The sequence below is a fragment of the Populus trichocarpa genome, chromosome 6 (genome assembly GCF_000002775.5).
Source record: "Populus trichocarpa isolate Nisqually-1 chromosome 6, P.trichocarpa_v4.1, whole genome shotgun sequence".
Taxonomy (NCBI): Eukaryota; Viridiplantae; Streptophyta; class Magnoliopsida; order Malpighiales; family Salicaceae; genus Populus; species Populus trichocarpa.
Window position 1 is genome coordinate 2,810,263 of NC_037290.2, and position 16,703 is coordinate 2,826,965.

Here is a 16,703-nt window from a genome sequence, read left to right on the forward strand (position 1 = left end):
ATGAAATTAAAAATAATAATAATAAAAAGGACAAAGAAACTTAAGACAATCGAGCTAACCCGACCCAGGTCATAAAACCATCACTACAAGATTTAATCGTTTTACCGACAGAATTTTACGAAAAATACTTCAAGCTGCTCTACAAGATTTAATATATATATATATATATATATATATATATATATATATATATTAAATTAAATTATTATAGTTGCTTGTACTCATGATGTGTAAATCACGCTTGAAGTATTTTTCGTAAAATTCCACGCTTTATTAAACATGTGGAATTACTACAAGGATGATTTTGTTAAAAGAATGATTGTGAGTGAAATATAGTTATTTTTTAAAGTATTTTTTATTTGAAAAAATATTAAAATAATATATTTTTTTATGTTTTTATAAATTATTTTTGATATTAATATATTATAATAATATAAAATATAAAAAAATAATTTAAAATAAAAAAATATTTAAATTTTGGCAAAATAGTAGTTGTAATGCCCAGCCAAACACCTCTAAGTGGGCCTGTGTACTTGGGGCTCCCCTCCCACGCCCCACCGGGCTCTGGGCATGTTCTGTTAATAACCAGCGATTATCCTATGCATTGCCCTAAAAAAATGTGAAGGCATTCTTAACTCTCAAATTCTCAATCAATCATAAGTTTTAAACTTTTATCCTCAACAGAAAAATTTCTTAATGAAAATCCCATGATATATATATATATATATATATATATATATATATATATATATTTTTAATGCAGACTCAATCAATCAAGTTAGGTTAGATTGAGTAAACCAAGAAACTTAAATATTTGACTAGATAAACTGAGTTTAACAAAATTAATTTTATATCTAATTTAAATAAAAATATAATTCGAATAAGATTTTTAAGTTTTATTTATTTAGAAATTAAATTAAATTTAATAACTATACTTAAAAAATGATGCCCACAGTATGATGTCCCATAAATTGCCACAATGCTGGTGTGACGGTCCTAACAAAATTTGTCTAAAAGTACCCTTCAGGAAAAAAGAAAAAAGAAATTGTTTAAGCCTCTTTGATTGGAAGAAGGGTCTTTAGAGAGTAATAGCTTACATTTCAAATTGTTTTTCATGGTATTTTTTATTTTAAAAAAATTAAATTTAATGTTTTTTATGTTTTTTTTTATAATCATGATATGTTAATGTAAAAAAAAAACTAAAAAAAATAAATTTTAATAAATTTTAATTAAAAAGCATTTTTGAAAACCACGCAACAAACGCATGCATTACTAAAAACGTATTAAATGCATTGAAAATGGAGAATTTATAATTTCTTGTCCATTTATTATGGGTTGAATGGATAAGAAATAGTATAATTTTCCTGTAAAAAAAGGGAGATTTGGATTCTAACCAATCATAAATCCTTTGGTGTTCATTCTTACCCTATATCTAGTTGAATTACCCAAAAAGCGTTACAGAACCATCTCCATCACCGATCTCAACTACCATTGTCGTTGAAATTTCAGTATTGTGTCAACTCGGAGCAGTTTCTTCACGACAAGTTACGAAGGGTTAAAGCAAGCGGATGTGAAGGATATGTTCAATCCATTATCGACTCTTATCATCTATTGCTTTTTGTTCCTCTTCCTTTCCCTTTATTTATTCTAACATTCATGATCAGTTCAATCCGATTCACGATAACATGACCTTTGTAGTCGTAGTTGAATCTTAGCCATGGAACAAGTTGACAACATGTGATCAGTTGAAAGCATTCTTAGGCTTTAGCCATACTGATTGGCAAGCTGGATTGAACATTCCCACTGGGTCACAGCTCATGTACTGCATATAGCTGTGATCACATGTTTTATACCAAACTGTAGCAAGCAGGAATAGAATCCTTGGACAGCATGTTTGTGTCTCAGTACCATCTATGATGCTGTCAAAGATTCCACTTTGTAACATTCAAGATGCTTCTTTTTTGGTTCATCATTCCTGCATTTCTGGATTTTGAAGATTGAATGAAGTTTTTATGGCAGTTGCAGCCAAGGTTGTCAATTCCGTTTCGATAGGTATTTCGTTTTTTCAATTGGAATGGAATGTTTCAGTTTCGGAGTACCGTTTCGGGATTGTACTGTTCATATATATATAAATTCAACAAACATAATTCAAGATAAATTAATTATAAATTATGCAATACAAACACAATACCAAACAAATATAATTTCTAAATTTAAAATATTTCTAAATAGTCAAGATTAAATAGATCTTTAACTTAAAGTAATTCAACTTAAACAAAATATCAAAATATTATGAAAGTAAAATGTTTTAACACAAATATTTTAAATAAAAAGTTAGGTCAATGTTATCAAGGCTAATGAAATCTAAAGCATCCCTTGTTTTGCTCAAATTCCTATAAAGTATAAACATGAAAAAAATAACATGAATATAAACCATATATATTAGTGATAAATCTAATTTTAAAAAATTAATATCATTGTTATTGAAAATAGTAATAATAATTTTCAATATTATTATTAATATCATTGTTATTGAAAATAGTAATGAAAATAGCTTTTTATAATTAGGTGGTTTAATTAATTAAATTGAACAAGGTTCAATTTGATTCAATGACTTTTCAAGAGCGGAACGGAACATGTGGAATGAAACCGGAACGTTCCGGGCGGAATTTAGCCAAAAAATCCGGAACAGACCGAGATTTAAAATGAGATGAAATTTATTCCATTTTGTTTTATTTTTTAAATTGATATGAAATATTTCAGTCATTCTAAACGAAACGGAACATAATTGATAACCTTTGTTGCAGCCCTCACTCAAAATCTAGATAAAGTTCAAACACTGGGCATACCTGTATCAGTTGCGTTGGTTAATGTTCCAGGACAAAAATGATAGATATAGAAGAAACAAAAACGTGATTAGTTGAAGAGATAGAGATTGATTGAGATATGAAATAAATTCATTTCTGAACATTTCTAGAATGAATTTCAGTACTTCCAAAACAACCAAATAATACATGGAAACACGCTATCTTCATCTCTCTTCCAAGATAGCAACTAAAATGGACACCATGGGGCAATTTTATTATAGTTTCTCACAAATTATTTCATCTCACTGATATCATCGCAGCTACCAAAGCTGGCTAATCAGAGATTGGTTCATCATATGCAATTCTGAACACTGATATGGCCATTTCCCTTTTGTTTTAAAGACTTTGTTGAGATATTAGCAGAGCAGAATCCATGCTTCATGTTTTCCAGGCATTCAATTTGCACGTGCTAGCATTAATTTTGTGGACCAGCAAACTTAATGAGAGTTTCTCATCACCAAACAGTATCAACCATCACCCACCTATGATATTTACTCTTTAATTGTTCAGTTTATTACTCAAAGTGGAGATTGATAATGAAGAAACCAATTATAGTAATGAGTAGATTGACCAAACAAATTTGATGAAACAAAAAAGGGTAAGCTGGAAATTCCACGAAAGAGAGAAGAGGGATTACAATAACTTGAATAAACAAGAACAAGCACAAAAAATGTTGATTCTTATTGCATCCTCATTAAAGAGATGAGGAGGAATTATAGCCAACAGCTTAGCAAATATGGCAAGAAAATATAAAGATCATGAAGATAAATAATTTCCAATGGCATTAGTAATCACAATAGTAAGATGAAGTTGCAACGTTGTAGGCAAGCACAAAAAGAAAGCATTAATTACAAGCATCGTCTATGAGCAGCAACCAGGGCAACGAATCAAGCCATTCTCATTGCAATCTGCGCACCTTCTCAGTTGCTCTTCTTCTTCATCAAACACTTTTCTACTTCCATTACAATTTGGACATGGCACAAACCTTGCGTCCCCACAACCCTCGCAAACCAACCTTGGATCTTGAACAGGAAAACCTTCGAACAGCTTTGCCAATTCACCAGCTTCATTTAGCTGCCTGATTTCCTCCACACCGCCAATATGATTTCCTCTAACAAAAACTTGTGGCAAGATCATTGCTTTCCCTTTAAGCAAACTTTGCAGCTCCTTTCTATATGTGGAATCCATTGAAATATCTCTTTCATCAACTGCAACTCTGAAACCTCTGAATATCATTCTAACTGCACAACAATCCTCATAAGTCTTTCTGATTCCTCTCAAACTTGTAAAATACAGAACAATTTTTCCATCTTTATCATTCAAAAAGGGACCCGTTTTACTTGATAAAGTATCACTCATGGAACTAGAATTCACTGGTGTTGCATCCTTGGACTCTTTGTTACACCCCAATTGCCTTGATGACAATGCACGCATATAACTTGAAGCCACATTAGGATCCATCTTTGAAAGCAATGATTCCTCAGACAAATGCTTCCATAATGGCTTTGACAATGAAACAGGCTTTTCAGCAACTATTTCTTCAAACTTCAGTGAGTCAAAAGAATCATGCAGCTTTTTAACAAACTTATCAGAACCCGGATGATGAAAAGAACTAACTTTGGAGACGAACTCAATAGAATGACCAGAAAGTGAAGATCTTGGCTTAAAAGAGTTGTTCATTTCAAATTCAAGCTCATCATTCTCGTCAAGACCATCCATGAGCTCCCAAGTGTTAATGACAGAGTCAGGGGATAGAGACTCACAAGGGTCTTGATTATTTTGTGTTTTATGTGTCTTTTTGGTAGATTTTCTTGGTGGTTGTGGCTGATCAAAGGATTTTTGGGTGTTCACGTTGGGGTCAATGAGGACAAGAGAGCCATAAGTGGTGGAAGTTAGAGACACCAGGTGATGAGAGTCACCTTTTCTTGAAGGTGGGTGGTGGACTAACGGGGTTTGAAGAGAGAGAGCTCTAGGGACAGTTGGTGAAGAATACTGTGGAGAAAACATGGAGTTATCTTTAGAAGGAGAAGCATAAGATAAGGTCTCTTCAGGATGGTGATTCTTTGTGAGGAGGGTATTTGGTCTTGAAGCAGAACAGCCCATGAATGAAGAGAAATGGATGTCTCTGTCTCTCTATAAGCTGCTTCTCGCTTGCTCAACTTTTTTGGTTTGGTTTTGCTTGTTGGAGAGCTTTTGCTTTCTCCAGTCTTTCTCTTGCTTTTTTGGTTCGAGTTTTAGGCCTGTGGCTTTGTCGGTTTGAGAGGGTGATGGAGAGAGCTCTAGAGGCAAGTTCGGAGAAAGAAGAGTGTGCGTGCTGGTGACAGATAGCTTTCATGGGGGTTGGAAGTGGAAGATAGATGTCATTAAAGCTGTTGGAAAGTAGTTTTGGAGTTTTTTTTTTTTTTTTTTGTGAATTGATTAAGGATAAAATGTTTGGTGTTTTCAAAGTTGGATTTTATCAGATTGGGTGCTAAATTAGGAAATAAAATTTTAACCAAAGGATAAGATTATCTTGGGCAGTCATGTTGATAATCCGTAGTGTTCAAGATCTATCTTTTTGTCTTCTAAATAAGTTTTTGTTCGATGAAAATAAGAGTAATTTGAAATAAAATTACTTTATTTATTAATCTCAGTTTAAAAAGTTGATATCTAATTGATTTATTTTTATATAAATTTTTTAAAAAATTAATTTGAAGTTGACTTTGCTGACTTAATTAAGACCATGTTTGATTTTTTTAATTTTTTTAAATGATATTATTTTTAATTTTAAATTTTTTAAAAAATATCATTTTAATTTATTAAAATTAATCAAAATTAATTTATTTAAAAGTTAGTCGGGCTTAATTAACTTTAGAAATTACTCCTAGTATTAATTTTGATAGAAAAAAAATTAAATGTTAATCTAAATCTTTTATTATTATCGTTGTCATCTAACATTATTTTGATGCATTTCAGCACGAAAATTATTTTCAAAAACAATCACAACCACATTTCTAAACAGAAAATTAAATGTTAATCTAAATCTTTTATTATTATCGTTATCATTTAACATCATTTTAATGCATTTCAGCTCCAAACAGGCTTGCCTATTTGGGGGTGTGGTTGTGATTGATTTTGAAAATGATTTTCGTATCGAAATGTATCAAAATCATATTTTTTTATTTTTAAAAAATTATTTTTAAAATTAACGTATCAAAACGATCCAAAATATATATATAAAAAATTAATTTTTAATAAATTTTTTTTTAAAAAAACACGGCTTGCGCATTATCGAGCATTTGCGTGAGATTGTAATTTCTTAATCAGGTTTTAAGATAAGACCAGAATATCTATGCATAGGAAATTATTTTCTTGAGATTTGTTTTAATCTCGAAGAATAAAGTGAGGAGTGTGTCAGTTTTTGAGGAAATACTGAAGAGTCTTTTTCACTGTCAGTTCGCAGAGAAAAAGAAAACATATTTTTCATATCATGATCATGTCTTATCATTTCCCTCTAGAGTCATTTAGTCTGATCTCTCATTTTTTTTAAATAACATAATAAATTAAAAACATTTACAGAATAGTATAGTTTAAAAAAGAAAATAGGTGGAAATGCACAATTTCATCCTGTTGTAATTAAAAAAAAAACACAACATTTCATAAAAGTCGTGATTCAAAATAGAGACATTTAACGAATTTAACCCCAGCCTCTCTTCTTCTCTAATAAAAAAAAAAATTTATTTTAATAGGTAACCTAGTAATAAGAAATTAAGATTTGAGAATAAGAAGTTTACTCTCCATGTGGTCTCAAGTTTGAACCCTATTGCTAATATGATGATTACTGGAGGCTTACATGGTCATTAACTTCAGAACCCGTGGGATTAGTCGAGATAAAATCAAGCTGACCCAAACATCCAGATTAATAATAATAAAAAAACATGTACTTTGATATCACATTTTTAAATTACAATATCCTTATATGTAGCATTTTGAAATTGAAATAAGTATAAATTATATTATTTTGCTAAAAGATTTTGCAGGTCTATATTATTTTGCTAAACTTTTATGTGCTAATAGCTGGAAATAGCCCTAGTCTCTAGCATTAGATTGATTTTTGTTTAAATTTTCTGTTAGCTGTGTGTATTTTGCTTTGTTTAATTTAGTGTATATTTAAGACTGTGACAGTGGTTGCCGTTTAAAATATTTTTGGTTTAGAAATGCATCAAAATAATATATATATATATATTTAATTTTTTAAATTATTTTTAATATCAGAACATCAAAACGATTTAAAAATATAAAAAAAATAATTTTTAACAAAGAAAAATTCAAAATTTAAAATAACACCATTTACAATACATTTCCAAACATACTATTAATTTATAAGTAGGCAGGTGCTAAGAGAATGATCACCCATACATGGTTTATAAAAGAAAGAAAAAACATTATGATAAATATTTGGTAATTGGATTTAATGAAGTGCTTATTAAAATTAGAAGCAAAGCAAGTACAATCACCAAATGATCGTGCCTGCATCTTATTTTGCTTGTTCGTTAATCAAGCATTGATACAACTTATTCATAGTCGTGTGCCTTTTAGAGGGGCCGCATTAACTTCCGGTTTTAATCGAAATTATTACACCGCTTTTGATGGATGAAGATCTGGGTTATGAGTTAAATGAATTTAATTTAATTTTTAAAAAATTATTAAATGAAATTTTATGATTCATCATGTTAGCTATAGATTGATGTCATTACATATCTATGTTGAGATCAAATCTTAAATACCTTCCTATCTTGTTTTAATGAATTTTTTCCTTATCAATTCCACACTGGAACCAATTTCTTAGTTCCAAGATGAAGATGGATTGAAGGGCTTTTCAGGGAGCTTCAAATGCAGGACCCCAGCTCGAAATAGTGCTTCCAACCAGGAAGAAAAGGAAAGATAGTCGCGATCCGAGGTCGAACCTAAACCTGTGCTCATAACGATGACAGAGGATGCATGGATGAATTTTTGCTGGGAATTTGTGTTTCCACGCCTTTTTCTCCTCTGTCTCCAACTCTCTACTATTCACACTAACCACTCTGAGAATCCGTTACCAGACATAACACAACTTGATTGCTAGGGCATCGGCAATTTCAGTCACTAGTTTTTTTGTGAAATTTCAAGAGTCAGGAACCCTGGCAAGTATTGGTCAGGAGGCTTTAGCAGAAGAAAATCATGAGCAACAGCAGCATTTGCCCAGAAAATCATGATGAATCCAAATTAATCCGTGTCTCTTTGTGTGTACACTAGTCGGTAGTTTTTTTGTGAAATTTCAAGAGCCAGGAACCCTGGCAAGTATTGGTCAGGAGGCTTTAGCAGAAGAAAATCATGAGCAGCAGCAGCATTTTCCCAGAAAATCATGATGGATCCAAATTAATCCGTGTCTCTGTGTGTGTACACTAGTCACGACAGGCACCCTAACAAACAAGCTGAAATGGACACATGACAAATTTGCTGGGCCACCATAGCCAGTAAGCATAATTGCCCAGAACAGACCACGATTCATTTTTTTGCAAATGTGAGGTCGAGCTGGTTGAGTCATTGTCATGCGATGCCCACTTTATTGCTCTTTAACCCTTTAAGCTTTGAAAAAAGAAAAAGAAAACCTTAAGAACCTAGCAGGCTAGCAGCACTCGTGCACTCTGTAAATTGTGTCTCATCTTAGTTTGCTGGAAAAACCAGGAATGATTCCATGCTTGATTCCTCTACTTGTTACCTTTGATCATATCAAGCCCCCTACTTTAAATTGGATCAAATAAACTCCTTTGCTTCCATTAAAGGTGATGCGAGCCCCTTAATCCAACTTTATTACTACATAATTAAGTGGCCAGTTGGATGCCATGGGTTATAATATAATTGGAAAAAGGGTATCATACCGTATTTAATTGAATGAAAAAAGGGGTTGATTTGGAACAAGTTAAAGTGAAGACTTGATTTGAAGAAAACCACAGAGTAGAAGGACCAAATGTGATTTCAGCCCGTTTAGTATTTTTTGTCCTTCTTTCAGAATCTAGCCAATCTAGTTTTTGGTGATCTATAAAATTATTGACTTGCAGGGCTTGCAGCACATGCAATAATTATTTTTGTAAGTACTTGAAGTATTGCCCAGCGGTAAAAAGGATTTTTTTTTTGTTTTTTTTTATCCGGGTTCGAACCTTTATGTACACACCTATCATCTCCACGATGCCTTACATGCTCACTGAGTTTGCAAGATGTTTAGTGGGCCGTGGGATTAGTCGTAGTGCGCATAAACTAGCCCGGACACCCACGTAAATTAAAAAAAAATATTTTGTACCGTGAATCAAAATTAGTTCGTACAATAATTTCTTTGTCCTTGGCTAAAGCTACAAGACAGGCATTAATGAGCCTCGTTAATATAAAACTCTGGGATCTTTTTTACTTTTTTTTTTTGCAGCAACCCAGCCACATTCATGGTAGATCCGGGCAACGCCAATGGCTAGAAGGAAGATTGCGCCTACAGAACAACTAATTGATGATTATTTAGTCCCTCAGTTTGAATGCATTTATAATGCAGCCCTTCATGTTTGAAAATATGGATTTTATAATGCAGTCCTTATGAGAGCATTTGTTGGTGTTTTTCTTTATCTGAGAAATTTAATTCTTTGAGAAAAACCTCCATGGTTAGGGTTCGGAGGAAAATCAATAGGCTCTTCAAAAAGACAGCAGTCAGCAAGAGTAAACGGACTGTTATATATTTTCAAATATAAAGATTAAATTATAAATGCATTCCAAACTCAAGAGTCTAAAGTGTAATTTATTCTTTGTCAAACTGCAATATCTTCAAGTTTGGCATCGTCCACCACCTGGTTCAAGTCTTCTGAATAAGACAATGCTGGCCCTGCATACCGACTTAGACAAGAAACAATCCTTGCACTATATAAAGATCAATAGAGATTTATTCCATCTTGCTCATGCTGCTTCTTGATATTATAATAATAGTTGTTTTTTAAAATATTTTATCGAATAATATTTTTTATTTTTTAAAAATTCATTCTCTTGATATCTATACCTACAAACAAACTGGATTAAACCGAAGCTCACACACACACGCTTTGGCAAATTCAAGATTGTCAAAGGCTGCTGCTATAGCAAATACTAGAATCTAGTTACAAAGAGTTGATGATTCAAAGATGGCCATATGGTACAACCAACTCATAGCTCAAGCCCCTCCTATTTTGGTAACTACAAACGATATAACATTTGTAACATAGAAAAAACTGAGAGATGCTATAGTTTTTTTATATATGTTTTTTTATGAGCATTGTAGGGGTTGAGAGCTGTCATTTCTTGCGAGCCAATGCTGCAGCAATTCCACCAGCTATCAGTCCCACGGCAGTAGCAGCGATGCCTATTCCAATAACACCATCTGCATTTTGACAGACACATTTCGGTATTGTTTAGATAAATCCCTGTGAAATTTATTCAGATAGATGTTATCAGCTCTAATGAGAGTAAAAAAATTCAACGTATGAGCATGCCTTTAGCAACTCGATCTTCAAGTGTCTTCTTCAGGACCAAAGCCTGCCTCCAATCAGGTGCAATCTACAACAAGTTGAAATTCAGAATAAAGAACCAAAAATGAAAAGAAAACAGTATGCATGCACACACAAACAGAAGAGACCTCCAAACACTGGTCCACCAGCTGCCTGCTCCTTGAATATTCACCACTTCTGTAATATCCCACGGCCAGAAGATAAATCTTCTCTCTCTGTAGCAAAGGGGGGCTACTATTTGCCAATGATGCTGCAAATAACAGGGTTTTTAGTTCAAGAAAGAGCATGCAAATTATAAATAAAGATATAGAAGTTAGAATCAAAGAGAGTAAGCACAACTTAAAAAGGAATTTGCTGACAAGAAGAAGCAATTACATGAAAGAGGTGATGATTTATCGATGAATATTGACAGATCAAGGACTGTCAGTTCCTCAACTACATAGAACCCATTAGGGATTCACTGTCATGCCCACAATTTTGTTTACCTTTTCTTCTTAAAATACTTCCTTCTTTTTAAGAAAAGATTTCTCCAATATTCCTGCTATGGGTAGCTAGTTCATAAAGACAACATTTTCATTTGCTTACAATGAGATACCAAATTAAGTAAGAAGATAATGAAAATATTCCATCATCTGCAAAACTGTAGTAGTAAGTAGCAAGCAATGGACTTCCTAAATGATTTTAAAATTTTCAGTAGGAACATAATCACTTAAGACTCCAAATCTAAATTCTTACAACAACGGGGATTATGGGTGAAGCAGAATAACAAGTACTGACATAATCATGGTGGCTGACAAGGCAATCTGTCCTCAGAAACTAATGAGGATTTTGCCTAAAAACACATACCCCAGATAAACTGCAAGAAATTTTGATGAGAACCCTAAAATTATGCAGCAGAATGCCATCCATTTTCTCCAATTACCATGCATGTCTATACACTGCTTTCCTCATCAATAAAGCCTTTCAAAGTGAACCACACATTTCAATATTTAGCCGCTGTACCTAAAAACCTGAAGCTTAAAATCTGTTTCAAATCATCAACTCCTTGCCACCAGCTTCACTATTCTCCAAACATGTTCAGATCTTGAACAATTTACACATTTTGCACCAATTAACCCTAAAATCCCCAGTTACTCCGTTTTCAAACACAATGGGCAACTTTATCTAATTTGTCCTACGTGATGGCATCGAATGATGAAGTTGGAAGAGAACACAATTTAAGTCACTCACCTTCAAGCATAGCTATCCCACGCTGCACATCTTCTGGTTGTTTAGAGTGAACAAGAGCCCATGACAATCGCATTATGGTATCCCTTTTAAGTTCCTCTGAGTCACCCTCAGCAGCTTCTGCAACCTCCCTCTCACAGCCCTGGCATCAAAAGAACAGTGATAGCCAAAATACGAAATTATGGAAAAGTGAAATAACCTATAAATTCATTGCTTGCAAAAACTTAAAGGTCCACCAGTATTTTCTAAACAGCAAAGCTGACATAAAAGCTAAGACTTGAGAGAAAATGAAACACACACACACACACATCACACACAGAGAAAAAGCATTCCCACCTCCTTTCCGTTTTCTATTAAAACTATTCGCATTTCTCATGCTAAATGTAGCTGTTACATAACTCCTTTAGCAAACTAGGACACTGAAGTTATTGAATCTAAATTCAGGTGAACATGTAGCAGTGGGGCATAACAAGAGCAACACGTAAAATATCCAAAAGCAAAAAACAGTATGACATAATTCCATTCCCACAAAAAAAAAAAAATATGACACTAACACACAAACTTTCAATCACACAAAATTGGATGATTTACAAGACTTGATAGGAAATGTCTCCAAAATAAATAAGAAGAATGAATTGAGGATCTTAAAGGGATACAAAGACCATACATTAAAGAAAAACGAATCAGCTCCCGATGGATCTTTATTTTAGCAAAATTGATTTCCATTGCACCTTACTTCAAAACAAAAAACCTGTATTCTCTATCTTGATTTTTTCACTCTTTCCTCGCATCCCTCTCATATTCAACATCAATCACCAATCCATGAATAACCCAGAAGAAAAATCTTCAAAAAGCATCACCAAGTTTTAATCTTTCTCTCATAACAATATTAAAAACACCAAAAATTTCTTGAAGTACAGCATGATTAAGCAGTCTAACATGTGTAGAGCATGAAATCTGAGTCTACATATCTTAAAATTAACAACTTTTACAAAATTTTCAAGCCCAAAATGACAATAACAAAATTCTGGAAAACCCACAATTGTACTTACAGTAATTATGTCACGGTCGCACCATGGGATATGATCGCCGCCGGTGAAGAAGGAACCGACGGACTCGAAGGCCCCTCTGATCTTCGCTTCCATTAAATGATGATTTGAAGAGGTTTTGGTGTGTTTGTTTAAGGTATGCTTTTATATTCAAGGTTTGCGTTGGGTTTATTTTGGTTTATGTATGTGGTTTTGTAGGCAAGAAAGCTTGCAAGAGAGGATGAGGATGGAGAGGAGAGACCAAGGATTAAGTAACTGACTTTTAATATGTTTATTATAAAAATATTTAAAAAATAAAAAATATATATTATTTTGATATATTTTTGTTTTTTTAATGTAAAACATATATATCCATTACTGTATTTGTTTTTCTCCGTTGCTTATTGGGTTGTTTTGCTCCAGCTGAATTTTAATAGTATTTGGTTATTATTTTGAAATAAAAAAATAAAAATAATAAGGCATAAAAATATTTGATTATAAAGATAAAGAAAAAATAGCTAGAGCATAGATATTTATTCTGTCTATTATACTACTATTCATCTAGTCTGGTCTCCTTTACCTCAGTTGTCTGTCTTTCAAAACCATTTTCTCCAGTAACGTATGAATCTATTCTGCTTTCAGATTTTTAAGTGGATTGGGCCGTGCATCAACTGCAGCAAGTGATCTTGTTTTATCCACTGAAAAGGTAGCTAGGAAGCGAATGGCGTGGCCAAATGGGAACTATTGCTGGAATTTCTTTTGTTTCATGAGGGCTATTGTCGTTGCCAGGGATCGCTTTTATCAACATAAATTCTTCAAGAAGAACTATCTATGTATGGACATCAATTCCATCAATATTGTATTGAGTGTTAGTACATCTTTTCGCACGCGAATCTCCCTGCTGGCCGCAAAGAAGAAGCCATGCCAACATTAAAAAGACTTGATCCAACAAGCCTGAATTTATGCAAAACCTACATTTCCCTAACAAATGAAGCACCAAAGGCCAACCTCTGCTCTTCAATCGAGATATAACTTGGAGGGAAAATTGGCACTTCAAAGGTCGTTAATCGTGATGCTAACAGGTTTTGGCATTATGTACTGCAGCATGCCGCCTTTAGCAGTAGGAAACTTGGACTAAAACATGTAATGGAGTGTTGTATTCAATGCTCTAGCTGAGATACCATCCTGTATAAAATTTGCATTATCATAAGCAGATGGAACAGTAAAGGATCTCTTCTTGCATTCACTACATTAAGTGGCATATGCAGCACAATGTGTATCATGAACTGGAAGGGAGGGATACCAATTGGATTGGATCTGGTATCCTACTTCAGTGCCTGTACAGCTTTTATCATGCTAATGATCTGCACCTTGAAATTGTTTCCAACATGTGTTAGGAACACAGCCTCGTCGATGGTAAGACAAGAACTTGTACTTGGAGCTGTGTTTAGTCCAGTTTTGATTTCTGCTGGGAGGAGTACCAAGGTTTTGTCATATGGAGTGTCTGGCTTGGTGATTTTGTATTATAGAGTGTTTGTTTTCTGTTTGCCAGAGATAAGAGGTGTGACGCTGTGTTTACCATAGATGAACAAGAAGAAAAAGACCAGTTAGCTATGTGATGGCTATAGAGAAAATTAATGCCATTGACTTGGGCAAAAAGATCCGAGGGCTGTATGAGGTTACCACATCTTTGGTCCGGACCCCTGTGAACGGGTCACCATTCATCATAAAAGAAACGGAAATCATGGACCACTTCTTCAGTTTGGTGCGCCATGGAAAGAACTCGAAAATCAAACCAACAAAAGCTGAACAGAGAGATTTTCATTAAGGAAAACTGAACAACTGTGTTCATAGAAATGGAAACATATCAACTTTCAGTCTGAATTGAACGGGTCATCATTCATCATAAAAGAAACAGAAATCATGGACTACTTCAGTTTGGTGCCTTGAATAGAACTCAAGAATCAAACCAACAAAAGCTGAGCAGAGAGCTTTTCATTGAGGAAAACTGAACAATTGTGTTCAAAGAAATGGAAACATATCAACTTTCAGTCTGAATTTATTTTTCAGCTACCTCGTTAACCATTTGAATATTTGCTATCTCATACGTTTCCCACCTTGCCAATCTTCAGGTGAACAGGAAACTTGACAACTTTTTGGCCATGCCCATCTTCATTCCAGGCACGCTTGAAACTTTCAATCACATCATCTCTCAGTAGCTCCACACCCTTTGCCTTAGCTGTTTGATATGCAGACCATGACCTTATGTACGTAAAATACTCATCTAAATCCATCATCTTCTCTGTTACAAACTTGAATGGTCCGGTATTGTCAGTTCCTTCAACTGGTTCAAATGGAAAATCGATGCTCATATACTTGTTGTCGACCAATTTACGCTGCGGTTCCCAATAAGGATCAGAATCAATGGAGTAAAATGGATTGAAGACCGAGTCTACAGAGTCATTGACTTCAGGAATTGTGTAGCACCAAGCAGCAATGACTCCATGAGGTTTTTTGAGCACCCATTTTACTTGTTGGTAAAATGAAGGAAGATCAAACCAATGCATGGCTTGGGCAATAGTCACTAGATCAACACTAGATTGTGTTGACACAGTCTGTTCAAGCTCACCCATTGACATCACAGGAGGAGTCTGTTGGTATCTCACATTGGGAAGTTTTGGTGCAAATTCTAGTTGTTTTAGGCTCGTGTCTGTGCCTATTACATTCTTGTAAATCCCAGCTAGCTGAAAGAAACTTGTATTAGAACTTTACAAGCCTAAACAAAAAGTACAATAAACATAAAATGTCATCCTAATGGCTTGTAATAATCACTTCCATGCCCTTAATTTTCATATAAAAAAAAACCTGCTGTCAACAGAGAAATAAACAGAAGAGGGAGGATAAGAGAACTCACAGATCGAGCAGCTTGTCCACTTCCAGTGCCAACATCCCATACAAGGTCACGAGAGGGTGTTTTTGAGGCAATGAATTCGAACAATTCTTGTGGATAACTTGGCCTTGTCTCTGCATATTGTTTTGCTTGCTCAACGAACAATTCTGCCATTTCTTCCTTTTTTTTGTGGGTTTGTTTTGCTCTTAAAAATACATGTGATTTGCTCGTCCTACTTCTACTCTTTATATAGCTTTCATTTTTCAAGTGTGGAATAATAAATAAATAAAATATGAGACTGCCGGAAGTCTAGGAAGGAAGGAACGAGGGAGTAACTGGGGGTGTGTTATCTATTTTTAACGGGCAGCCAATTTTGATGCTTCAATTGGGTTTGACGACGTTGATAAAAAAGGAAACAAAATTTGCTTTTACTACTTATTTTCTTAGTATAAACGAAAAGAAATAGAGGTTTCTTACTGGTTAATAACTTAGTTTAAGTAGTAATTTTAATTTTAATTTTTTTAAAAATAATAATATTTTAATTTTTTTTATAAAATATCTTTTTTTTTTAATTTAGATTAACCTTTTATATCCATGAACTAGACATAATTGATCAAGTTTATTAGCTATCATGTAGAAGTCTATCTGAAATTTAAATGAAAATTAATTCGGAGAGTTCTAAATGTTAAATGAGGAATGTTGCTGACATATATGGTGACGAAGGCAATAGATGTTCAAATTTTTTTTTTAGTTTAATTTGGGTGTCTGGACCAGTTTGCATGTATCTCGACTAATCTCACGGGCCCTGAAGTTAACGACCATGTAAATCTCCAGTGACCATCATATGAGCAACCATAGGGTTCAAATTTGAGATAAAAAAAAAAACAAATCTTTTAATTCTAAATTTTTATAAGTGTACCACCACCTAAATAATTAATAGATGTTGAATTTTATTTAATTAGTCGAGGTTGGCGCTTAAAAAATAACTAAAAAAAATAGATGTTCAATTTTGTTCGTGCAAGTAATTGTTATATTATCTATCACGGTGTGGTCTCGTCTTTTTGCCTCTACCTATCACGGCAATTGCTTGGAAAACTCGTAGCAACACAGTGCCAGAAAAGGGGCTCCACAAAGGAGCAACATCAAGATGCAA

The 16,703-nt window shown here is 33.7% G+C and overlaps 3 protein-coding genes across 3 annotated transcripts; all 3 read right to left on the bottom strand.

Annotated features, from left to right (window-relative positions):
* Window positions 1–3,527: 3,527 nt before the first annotated feature.
* On the bottom strand, window positions 3,528–5,235 carry LOC7473570 (uncharacterized protein At5g39865). The gene has a single exon (XM_052453464.1). The coding sequence runs from the start codon at window positions 4,968–4,970 to the stop codon at window positions 3,729–3,731; it is 1,242 nt and encodes a 413-aa protein (XP_052309424.1). The 5' UTR covers window positions 4,971–5,235; the 3' UTR covers window positions 3,528–3,728.
* Window positions 5,236–9,979: 4,744 nt separating this feature from the next.
* On the bottom strand, window positions 9,980–12,973 carry LOC18099821 (mitochondrial fission 1 protein A). The gene is made up of 5 exons (XM_006380927.3): window positions 12,685–12,973; window positions 11,636–11,774; window positions 10,534–10,655; window positions 10,391–10,454; window positions 9,980–10,278 (listed from the first exon to the last, which is right to left on the bottom strand). The coding sequence occupies exons 1-5, from the start codon at window positions 12,775–12,777 to the stop codon at window positions 10,193–10,195; spliced, it is 504 nt and encodes a 167-aa protein (XP_006380989.2). The 5' UTR covers window positions 12,778–12,973; the 3' UTR covers window positions 9,980–10,192.
* Window positions 12,974–14,461: 1,488 nt separating this feature from the next.
* Window positions 14,462–15,774, bottom strand: LOC7496089 (uncharacterized). Its single transcript, XM_002308865.4, has 2 exons — window positions 15,575–15,774; window positions 14,462–15,404 (listed from the first exon to the last, which is right to left on the bottom strand). Exons 1-2 carry the CDS (start codon window positions 15,722–15,724, stop codon window positions 14,763–14,765), a joined length of 792 nt encoding a protein of 263 aa, XP_002308901.1. The 5' UTR covers window positions 15,725–15,774; the 3' UTR covers window positions 14,462–14,762.
* Between the last annotated feature and the right edge of the window lie 929 nt (window positions 15,775–16,703).

Excerpts from the sequence above, each read along its gene's own strand:
- LOC7473570 (XM_052453464.1), bottom strand. The coding sequence starts at position 4,970 with ATGGGCTGTTCTGCTTCAAGACCAAATACCCTCCTCACAAAGAATCAC.
- LOC18099821 (XM_006380927.3), bottom strand. The coding sequence starts at position 12,777 with ATGGAAGCGAAGATCAGAGGGGCCTTCGAGTCCGTCGGTTCCTTCTTC. Across the intron at positions 10,656-11,635 it reads TGGGATAGCTATGCTTGAAG|CATCATTGGCAAATAGTAGC; the intron begins GTGAGTGACTTA and ends TGTTATTTGCAG. Across the intron at positions 10,279-10,390 it reads TGAAGATCGAGTTGCTAAAG|ATGGTGTTATTGGAATAGGC; the intron begins GCATGCTCATAC and ends GTCAAAATGCAG.
- LOC7496089 (XM_002308865.4), bottom strand. The coding sequence starts at position 15,724 with ATGGCAGAATTGTTCGTTGAGCAAGCAAAACAATATGCAGAGACAAGG. Across the intron at positions 15,405-15,574 it reads GTGGACAAGCTGCTCGATCT|CTAGCTGGGATTTACAAGAA; the intron begins GTGAGTTCTCTT and ends AGTTTCTTTCAG.